The following is an 11508-nucleotide window of genomic DNA, read 5'->3' as shown; positions in this document are numbered from 1 at the left end:
TGAGCTTGTAAATGCCAGATAGTCATAGATTGTTTCACCTTATTGAAAGAGAGGAGAATGCTACTGTTGTGCAGGTAAGTTGAGCAGGAGCTGTATATATGTTTATATTTTGAATACCAATCATCTGATGTTTGTGAAATAGAGTATTACTTCGACTACCTAGTTACCGGTGTTAAGTTTGTGTTGTTCATATTAAACACCTAATTATCGTGGTGCAAAGTGATTAGACACACCATTACTGTACAATGTATCACGGTAGCATACATTTAGCACCGTAATGCTTGACGTTGTGTACCTTTAGAAGAAATGAATGCGTCAGGCCTCTATGAATGTGTTACGCTTCGCTACTGCAAGCAAGGATGCAGCATATTCAAAGGGGATTAAGTTATTAACAGCATGGCGATGTTGGCCATTTCTACAACTTAAAAACTGAAATACATATGATGGACTAATGTAAACATGATGAGAAGTAAATACACCTGTTAATGAAAGAAAAAAAAACAGTTTAACAGTTGCCTCAATATATTTATTAATTATATTCTCTGAATATAGATTATTACAATATTATTGCCATTACGACATATTTGTTCTCTGGTTTAAATAGTGTCAACTGTAGAATCTTACGTTTACATTTCATAACCCTTTACTGTTTTTGCCAATATGCCAGTGTAACTGAAATCATGAAGATGGCAATGTGACTGATCAATAACAATGTCAGCTTTAATATGCCAATAACATTGTCAAATTGTTTCCCATGCATTTCCCTGATTATGTACCTCTTTTTTCTTTTCAGGCATGGGTCACATTGAAATCATTTTAAAATGTACTCATTGTTCACAGATTTGCTTAAAAAAAACACAAAAAAAACCACCTTAAAATGTGATTATAACACAGAGACGATGTAAAGAAGCAGACAAAGTATCAAACAATCAACAATTTGTGATTAAATGTTTCAGGGTTAGAGTCATAATAAGCAACATTCATGTTCGACTCTAAATTAGCTTCAATTAAAAATCTACACATTTGTTCAACCAACCTTATCTCAAAATGTTATCTGTGAACAGCTGATGAGGTGTGCTGTTTTAGAAGCTGCATGTGCAATTATTTTTCTTTTTTTTTACTGAGCAACTGATGCAGAGGCTGTGGATGACGTAGTAGTAGCTGGTCTGGCTTGCTGTCCCCAGGGCCGGCCTGGCCTGGTGTGGCGGAGGCAGAAAGGTTCTTCACCTACAGCACATCAGCCACAGCGCCCTCTGTTGGTTCCCCCTCGCCCTTGCGCCTCATTGCCTCAATGACGGCCATCTCTTTAGCCTCCTTCTTCTTGTTTCGAGCCTCAAACTGAAGCCTACGATAAGATAAGATAAACTTTTAGTAATCCCGTGAGGGAAATTCAGTTGTCATAGCAGCAAGGTAGTAGGAATAGGAATCAAGTATATACAGTACGTATATATATATATATATTTAGTGAAAGTGAGTAAGAGAGATTGGGCTGAAGATGGACAAAGGGAACGTTTACATCTAAAACTATTTCAGTTGATGGAAGTTTCAAGACCACTGTGGCTCCTTCACACCTGTAGTGCTAACATATGTACAGAGTTCCTTTACACCTGTAGTGCTAACATATGTACAGAGTTCCTTTACACCTGTAGTGCTAACATATATACAGAGTTCCTTTACACCTGTAGTGCAGAGTTCCTTTACACCTGTAGTGCTAACATACTGTATGTACAGAGGTAATTTACACCTGTAGTGCTAACATACTGTATGTACAGAGTTCCTTTACACCTGTAGTGCTAACATACTGTATGTACAGAGTTCCTTTACACCTGTGGTGCTAACATACTGTATGTACAGAGTTAATTTACATACAGGTGAGTAGTGGTCATAACATAAGGACAGGTGAGTAGTGGTCATAAGGACAGGTGAGTAGTGGTCATAAGGACAGGTGAGTAGTGGTTATAAGGACAGGTGAGTAGTGGTTATAACATAAGGACAGGTGAGTAGTGGTCATAAGGACAGGTGAGTAGTGGTTATAAGGACAGGTGAGTAGTGGTCATAAGGACAGGTGAGTAGTGGTTATAACATAAGGACAGGTGAGTAGTGGTCATAAGGACAGGTGAGTAGTGGTTATAAGGACAGGTGAGTAGTGGTCATAAGGACAGGTGAGTGAGTAGTGGTCATAAGGACAGGTGAGTAGTGGTCATAAGGACAGGTGAGTAGTGGTCATAAGGACAGGTGAGTAATGGTCAAGCACACATATACTTACACACTTGTATCTCCTTCTTAAAAAAACGGGGAGGCATCACTTACCTATTTTCAATGATTCTCTGAACAATATCATCTGTAGTTAGGCCATTGTCACTGTCCACTGTACGGAAAATACCCCTTTTCTTTGGCTCCTGTGTGAGGAACAAAAGAAGGGATGTCTTTAATAAGGGAACGCTTCTGTTTGTAAAGGTCATGTATTCTTTACTGTCGTGTAACGTATTCCGCATTAAGGTTGGGTGTGTAATTAAACTACATTCTGTGCAACATTGCACCTGTGTGAAGTTGGCATCCTATGTGATCAGGATATTAAAACTATTTGAACTCATTGTCCGGACATGTCACAAAATCAAACTTTTTGCTCAAGATAATTTTGAGAAATGAACTATTAAAATTGTAGGCGTAGGCCTCATGTCGGCATCCCATTCACATCAAAGGAACTAAAGAGGTCATTCATTTGTACATAGTTTGGGCACTTTTAGACATAATAAGGTGCTGAGGTTTATGCATACAATTGTAATGTCCCACTCTCAAAAGCAGTGTGAGCAGAAATTATCTATGCATAAAACATGCACAAATAATTGAACAGCAAATCAAAATGGTTGTATTAATATTCTGAATATATGAAGTGCCAGCTTCACTGAGGTACAAACTTTGTCCTGTACATTTATCTTGTTAGTCAAATATTTGAAAGTTAGAGTCTGAAACACACACACAGTCTGAAACACACACACAGGTGGATGGGTCTTCGTACAATGAATATCAACAGTCCTTATTGGCTTATAGTATAGTCCATAGTGTAATGTAATGATCCAGCAGTATAAATAGTTATATATGTCTACGTTCTGTTAAATATTTATTAATGAAACATACAATAGACAATGTAAACTTGTTATTGTCAGTTTCTTATTATATATAGTAATTTTCTGCATTGACATAATTCATTATTGACAGTTATTACCAGAACTATCTGGACCTCTTTACAGTGACAAACGCTCCCAGTAAGTAAACACACAAATCTGCAAACATGAATAGCCCTCTCCATAATGATTCTTCTACTGAACTAATCCAAATGCAAATTTCAAGCCACAGAAAAACATTTAAAGATGCAGTCCATGACTCCAAAGGTTGAAAGGTTGTTTATATTTTAGGTCAACAGCCAATAAAATAACACCCCTCCCTTCACCCTAACAACCCACAAATTACTTAATAGCTTCAAAGATCTCTAAAATGTTAATATCTGAGTTTATGTGGAACAACTTTGTAGTAATTATGAGATTTAATGGGAAGATTTGAACAATGTCAAATTGTTATGGTTTTGTTTACTTAACATATTGTCATTGCAATAAACGGTTTAAGCTGAAATGTTTATGACACTGTGTGTATCAGTGGACAGTCATTCAAGGTTAGCCATATAGCCATTATAAGCTGACATTATTATGACACTGTATGTATAAGTGGACAGTCATTCAAGGTTAGTCATATAGCCATTATAAGCTGACATTATTATGACACTGTATGTATCAGTGGACAGTCATTCAAGGTTAGTCATATAGCCATTGTAGAGAACTTAAACAGAAATAGGAAATTCAGTATTTTACAGCCCTCTTACCATTCTATTACTACATTTAAAACCTCAACATCAAATCTCACCATTACTACTACATACTACATACAGACATTCCTGTCACTAGGTTTCCCTTAATGACATGTGGGCTTGTAAGTGTTTGTATTGTGTCTCTCCGCAGTCTGGAAATTCCTGGTAGGGGGAGGAGCTGCACGTCACTAGAGTGCTATTGGGGGAGCATTCCTGGTGGACGGACCTGCGCTTGAACAGGAGAACGGGAGTGCCTGCCCGACTGGCCGGTAGCGACTGGACATCTCGCCTACGCGTTTGAGCGCGGTGTTGTTTCTGCATGGATCTTAGTACTGGTCGTGGGAGCAGACCGACCAGTACAAACTTACATTCTTTCCTACTACAGTTTGTTGGGGGAGGGCAAGGGACTGCTAGGGGTGTGTGTGTAGTGATCACCATTGTTGGCTATTGTCTAGACTAGGATGACTCTCTTCTGGTGTGGGGTTCCGTCTTGTTGTGGCCTTAACTGTGGGGCTTGGTTCAAGTATTGTATATTCATAATACCTTTTGGCAGGTATCTTGCTGTTGTGTGCAGGGGCGGAGATCCCATTTTATTGTAGGGGGGGACAATACATGGACACATGGACACGTCCCCCCCGTCATCTCCGCCTATGGTTGTGTGGATATTGTGTGGGGGCTTTCCTGTTAGACATAGTTGACCATTGGTGGGCTCTCTGCCCACAGTCCTGTCTCTGTGAAGAAACATTTGTAAACCCATTTCTGCTTCTGCCTGTTGTCTGTGACCTGGGAGGATCTGGTTCCTGTGACCTGAGCATGGTTGCTTGGCACGACAAATGCTATTATTAACATATTAAAAAATATATATACTCATAGATAATCCGTCTGATGTCTGCGATTTTTATATCTCATTAATCTGTTTTCCAGTCAACCTGGGAGTGGATCCTGGTACAGGTCCCAAGACCTGGGAGTCCGCTTGCAATCCAACACGAGCAGTAAATGTGCTTTAAACGCAATCACAACTTTGATGTTGAATGTGAAATGATTAATTACCATGCAATTTTCTATCTATTCTATCTTAAAAATAGTGACGTGAGGACATCTACATGATAATTCCCGCTTGAGGGTATGTGAGTCATATGTGTGTCATTCTATCTTTCCTGCTTTTGTGTCGTTTGCCCAATGGCGTTGGGAAATAAAAACTGCACAACAGTAAAACAGACCAAGTACAATAAAAAGCCTGAAATTCACAGTGAAATGCAGTACTTCTATAAAGTATCCACAGTAAGTGGAATGATATTTGGCAAAATGACTTCATAGTTTCATACTTACAGCATAAGGGTCAGAGGAATCTTTATCTGGAAACACCTCAGTCTTCCCATGACACACAATGTCCACCTGCAAAACACACTCCATTAAACATGGTTCATACCAAAGCAAGATCTCACACTCCATTAAACATGGTTCATTCCAAAGAGTACTCACATGTACAATTGTACTCCCTCAATTGCACATGCTGCTGGTAGACATTCAGAGATGGACTCTTAGGACAATTTCCTGAATTTGAGTGTTTTCCCAAAATGACCCTATTCTATAGCTTACTCCGTGTGTTGAGAACAGCACTATACTCATATACTGCTACTCTTAGTGGTTGAGAACAGCACTATACTCAAATACTGCTGCTCTTAGTGGTTGAGTACACTAGAGCACTATACTCAAATACTGCTGCTCTTAGTGGTTGAGTACACTACAGCACTATACTCAAATACTGCTGCTCTTAGTGGTTGAGAACAGCACTATACTCAAATACTGCTGCTCTTAGTGGTTGAGTACACTACAGCACTATACTCAAATACTGCTGCTCTTAGTGGTTGAGAACAGCACTATACTCAAATACTGCTGCTCTTAGTGGTTGAGAACAGCACAATACTCATATACTGCTCCTCTAAGTGGTTGAGTACACTACAGCACTATACTCAAATACTGCTGCTCTTAGTGGTTGAGAACACTACAGCACTATACTCAAATACTGCTGCTCTTAGTGGTTGAGAACAGCACTATACTCAAATACTGCTGCTCTTAGTGGTTGAGTACACTACAGCACTATACTCAAATACTGCTGCTCTTAGTGGTTGAGTACACTACAGCACTATACTCAAATACTGCTGCTCTTAGTGGTTGAGAACACTACAGCACTATACTCAAATACTGCTGCTCTTAGTGGTTGAGAACCCTACAGCACTATACTCAAATACTGCTGCTCTTAGTGGTTGAGAACAGCACTATACTCAAATACTGCTGCTCTTATTGGTTGAGAACAGCACTATACTCAAATACTGCTGCTCTTAGTGGTTGAGAACAGCACTATACTCAAATACTGCTGCTCTTATTGGTTGAGAACAGCACTATACTCAAATACTGCTGCTCTTAGTGGTTGAGAACAGCACTATACTCAAATACTGCTGCTCTTATTGGTTGAGAACAGCACTATACTCAAATACTGCTGCTCTTAGTGGTTGAGAACAGCACTATACTCAAATACTGCTGCTCTTAGTGGTTGAGTACAGCACTATACTCAAATACTGCTGCTCTTAGTGGTTGAGTACACTACAGCACTATACTCAAATACTGCTGCTCTTAGTGGTTGAGAACACTACAGCACTATACTCAAATACTGCTGCTCTTAGTGGTTGAGAACAGCACTATACTAAAATACTGCTGCTCTTAGTGGTTGAGAACAGCACTATACTCAAATACTGCTGCTCTTAGTGGTTGCATACCTTGAAATGGTCCAGCAAGTCTTTCCCCACAGCATACGGTGCTCCGATCACGACCTCAGACACATACTAAGAGTGGAGAAAGGAAAAGGTCATATACAACTAAACTGCAAATGGCAACACAAAAAGAGAGTGCATTTGAATAGTAAAAATGAAAGTATTGTGCCGGCTACCCTGTTGGAATAAACAATAATGAGAACAGATGAAACTGGCATCAATGGAACAGATAGAGTAAATAGGTGGGGTGGGGGGGGGGCATCAATGGTTTTGGGGCAAAGCGTAGCGAGGCAAGAGTGACACAAGGCCATGGTCAGACGGGCAGCGGAACTGTTGCTTGATGTGAATGAACACAAAACCCATGCCCTGTGAATCATCATCATCATCATCATCATCATCATCATCATCATCATTTGTAAGACACAGTAGGATAGGCACATTCATTAGTTGAGGCAGGGAACTTGGCACTTGACAACTCCCTCAATTGTCAGGTTGAAAAAGTCAAGCATGTTTCAAATACTCCCGACTCTGAGAATCGCACTCTGAGGTCAAGGAGGTGAACTACCTGTGATAATCTGTGAAACCTCTCGACTCTAACTGACTAAAGTCGGCAGACTCAAGCAGACACGTGCGGAGACGGCTGACTGTAACCCTAATGAGGATGCCCACATTTCTGCACACCCCACTGTAAAACGTATTTGATTTTAAGTTCATGACACAAGTAATATGGGATTCACTTTTGAAAAAAGCCTGATTGTTTTATGTTTATTTTTTATAAGGGAGACTGCACCAGTTTTTTCAAATATGTCAGTAAATACTGATGTTGTACATTTCTCATTGGTTATCTGATTTTGGCTATGCAATCTAGGCCTACTGCCGCTTTCTTAAACGCATGTAATTATCAAATGAACAGTGTCAATCATTGCATGAGAAAGATAGCGAATTTATACATAATTTATGGCTACATAGTCATAAGTCAGCAAGTCACTCAACTGAAATGTTTAAATGAACATAATCACTGAAAATAGGTTTGCACCAACCTACACGATTAAGTAGGCAAGATAAGACAGACCATGTTAAATTCATGTTAAATTCAATTTCTTTCATTGTCAAAGGGGGGCCTGCCTTGTTTGGGAGACACTGGCCTAAGTAGAGAACTTTTAGATTCAAACAGGTCCAGGAATGAGTTTTTTCTGATTTGTGGACTGGACTAGACGTTAATGTAAAGGCTTAGCTGAATTAACAGTTGAATGAAGAATGAAGAGCCAATGTGGCACAGTTCAGTAGGAGCTCATTGGCAGTTTTACCCATCGACATCATTCTCTTGTTGATAACAGGTGTCATTTGGTTAACAGAATGATCTTTTTATTGTAGCAAAATAACTCTCTTACTGGACTATTGCCTTCCGTAATCATTCATTCTATCCTGTTTCATTTTAAAAGTGACTAAAAGTGACTCAGCCTATCAGAGAATTTTGTGAACAGAGTTCTAGTCAGACCAATAGAATAAGTAAGGCATAATAGCGACAGGAAGTGTGTAGGTGTGTGTGTCTTACCCTGCAAGCCAGCACACTCAAAGTTCTCTCATGAATATTCATGATAGGATAATTCTTTCCTTTATAGCGATTCACTTCCTAAAGACAGAAACAGGGAAAAATTATATTTTATGTTCATATATTTATGTTAAGTTATTCATATTCGTATGATGTTTTTACAACTTAACTTTCAGTATATGAAATTATTTTTAAATAATTATAATTCTCGCAATAGCGTAATTCTAGCAGGTTACAACACAATACAATCACAATAGCAACAACAATATATATAGCCACAACAGTGATCATCAGGTCAAAGCAAGTATGGCAAAATTCTGAATTAGACCGGTACAGCAGGTGAAACAGGGCAGTTTGATGGAGACCAGCCATTCACACTGGCAAATGAGGCATTCAATTTGGGTGGCTGATGGCGGCCATTTTGTTGAGGAAGCCAGCTGGCAATACATGCCAGGGTAAAACGGCATGTTTCAATGTTTCAGTTGAGGACAAAATGTTACTAAATCTGGTGTGTCCGAAGATTGAGTTAAGTTTGGACCTTTACATCTCAAGACATAGATATGGACATGTGAAATGTAGAAGAGTAAATATAGGCGTAAGAATTTTTATACAAGTTGCAGCAAATCTGGAAGGATTAAAAGGCTTCAACAGATGAAAGGAAAACAACTGTAGTTTTAGGCAATATCAGCAAATGTGGCCAAATAAAAGTACACCAGATATCAACTTCATAGATTGAACAGACAGAGTTTTGGACAAAATGTCATAGCCATTGTCTAGGTTTACTAAATGTGCTGGTAGGTAAGAGCTTAGAGCTTGCTGTTGGGCATCTGGCTGTTGAATGTCAGAGGATGTGCAGTCTCTCTTCTACTCTCCACACAGTAGGGAAGGCATGGGCAGGCTGTGGGTGATACGTATGTTACTCTGTTGGACCTCGTGTCCGCCTGGCTCCAAACAGTACTTGCACAGACTCTAGCTCCAATTGTGATCTGCTGCGCAAATGCAGAATATAAATATGATTACTTCAGAAGCATCAGGCTACATAGGAGGATAAGCCTTTAGGGTTTATGTCAATATTATTATCTCAATGATAATGTCAATATTATTATCACAATGATAATGTCAATGTTATTATCACAATGATACTGTCAATACTATTATCACAATGATAATGTCAATATTATTATCTCAATGACAATGCTGTGTGAGGATTGAAGCTGAGATTCAAGACAACTGATCTAATTTTTGGACTTCTGAGGGTTATCTGGAGAAAGGCCATTACACCATGACATTAACAACATTTGAACAACATTTATTTTGATTTATTTTGATTCAAGTAGCTCACGTCTTGGGTCACTTGAATTTGTATTAAGTAATCAATTACCTCCATTTACATATTAACATTAAAATGTAAAATAATTATTTAATGGATGTGATGGAATAAATCAAAGAAAGCGGTAGAAGCATTTCATTCCCAGAATACAGCCATGTATTCTATTTAAGCTCTTTTTAGGTCTTTATTTTTTGATATGCTATATGATATTCCATCTATACTAATCTATGCCACTGGAAATGTAATCTGTGTCACAGGGGCGACAGTGGTACAGGGGGTAGAGAAGTCGTTTAGTAATCAGAAGGTTGCTAGTTCAATTCCCTGTCGAAGTGTCCTTGAGCAAGACACTGAACCCCTAATTGCTCCTGATGTGCAGTGTGCCATCAGTGTAAATGTAAAATGTGTATACATTGTAAGTCGCACATGTGTAAGTCGCTTTGGATAAAAGCGTCTGCTAAAATGACTAAATGTAAAATGTTAAACAGTGACTCACCGAGTCAAAGTGGAGCCCCACAATGACATATGATCTCTCTGCCTGCTTGTACACAGCTTCCAAGAAGTCCACATGACCAATGTCTCACACGGTTACAGTCAAGGAAACTTAATTCATCGTTTGAAAGGTTACACAGAATTCTCTCACAGGTGCTGTAGGAGCTCGCGGATCCACATCACACACAATCACCACACCTTTTGGGAAGTTTGGGAAGTGGCACTTAGAAGCAGTAAAGGATACGGAAGAGATCAAACGCTCCAGCCACGTAGATGATGGTGTCTCCCAGCTGTGGCTCCTTCCCAGAGGCAAACTGAATGATCTTCTGGGACGTCTGCAGGAACTGGGACACGCCTGTCCACGGACTGTGGCCTTTAGGACCCTGAATTACAAAACCACCTCAGAACCCTTTCAACACTTCACAACAAATGACAGCCTTCCTTGAGGGCAACTGTCTTGCTTTTTAATATATAAGCGAACATCCGCACCAAATGTACCCAGCAGACAACTAAAGCTTGCTTTCAACATCAAAGACTGTTATTTCCTCATGATTATTATTATATTCATAACACAAGACATACATGGTAAATGGACTGCATTTATATAGCACTTTTCTACTCATAGAGCACCCAAAGCACTTTACATGGTAATGCCTCAGACATCCACACACCGATGGCCAAGGCTACCACGCAGGGCGCCACCCTGCACATCGGGAGCACCAAGTATCATGCTCAAGAACACCTTCCGATTGTTGAACGATACCTCTACCTCCTGAACCACAGTCTAACTTCTTCTGTGATACCTCTACCTCCTGAACCATAGCCTAACTTCTTCTGTGATACCTCTACCTCCTGAACCATAGCCTAACTTCCTCTTTGAATCCTCTACCTCCTGAACCATAGTCTAACTTCTTCTTTGAATCCTCTACCTCCTGAACCATAGTCTAACTTCTTCTTTGAATCCTCTACCTCCTGAACCATAGTCTAACTTCCTCTTTGCCACTACATCCATTTCCAATGCTCATCCACTGGTCATGAAAGTGGTCTAATTAAATATGAAATAACTTAACCTCAAATGTCCTTAGCTTGATAATATAAATAATGAATACATATCACCTTTCCAAAGTTGTCAGTGTGCTGTTGATAATCCGAATTATCCTGTGCAGGAGAGAGACAGAGGTTGACACCAAAGCAGAGGTACACAGACACAAATAAGGAATCACAGACACAAATAAAGAATTACAGACACAAATAAAGAATCACAGACAGATGCTTACCATGTTGCTGTGATGTGCTTTGGTCATCAGAAGCATCCGTCCCACGAGGTCTGTTGTGGACACACCTTGGGTTCTCTTACACTCTCTGAAAAGAGGGAGGATCATTACCCAGGATGACATGGTGTGATATTTTCATGGGAAAGTTAGAAAGTTTAATGTCCTTACTTATATCTACCCATCTTCTTTACTTCGTCATAAGTGTCCTTCCCATCCACAGTCAGTGTGAT

General features: G+C 39.6%; 1 protein-coding gene across 1 annotated transcript in view; it reads right to left on the bottom strand.

The window, feature by feature from the left end:
• Nucleotides 1-699: 699 nt before the first annotated feature.
• The window catches only part of LOC105905797 (ethanolamine-phosphate cytidylyltransferase-like), a 19181-nt gene continuing 8372 nt past the window's right edge, over nucleotides 700-11508 (bottom strand). The window contains exons 5-14 of the mRNA XM_012833839.2: nucleotides 11447-11508; nucleotides 11282-11366; nucleotides 11121-11162; nucleotides 10249-10387; nucleotides 10009-10091; nucleotides 8189-8266; nucleotides 6640-6705; nucleotides 5192-5257; nucleotides 2311-2399; nucleotides 700-1345 (exon numbers count right to left, since the gene is read on the bottom strand). The exon at nucleotides 11447-11508 is cut by the window's right edge and continues 5 nt beyond it. Coding sequence (XP_012689293.2) covers nucleotides 1228-1345; nucleotides 2311-2399; nucleotides 5192-5257; nucleotides 6640-6705; nucleotides 8189-8266; nucleotides 10009-10091; nucleotides 10249-10387; nucleotides 11121-11162; nucleotides 11282-11366; nucleotides 11447-11508 — 828 coding nt within the window. The 3' untranslated portion in view covers nucleotides 700-1227. The remainder of the gene's footprint in view (nucleotides 1346-2310; nucleotides 2400-5191; nucleotides 5258-6639; nucleotides 6706-8188; nucleotides 8267-10008; nucleotides 10092-10248; nucleotides 10388-11120; nucleotides 11163-11281; nucleotides 11367-11446) is intronic.

This window comes from Clupea harengus, chromosome 26, assembly GCF_900700415.2.
Source record: "Clupea harengus chromosome 26, Ch_v2.0.2, whole genome shotgun sequence".
In the NCBI taxonomy this organism is placed as follows: Eukaryota; Metazoa; Chordata; class Actinopteri; order Clupeiformes; family Clupeidae; genus Clupea; species Clupea harengus.
This window is presented reverse-complemented; position numbering and strand designations above follow the sequence as displayed.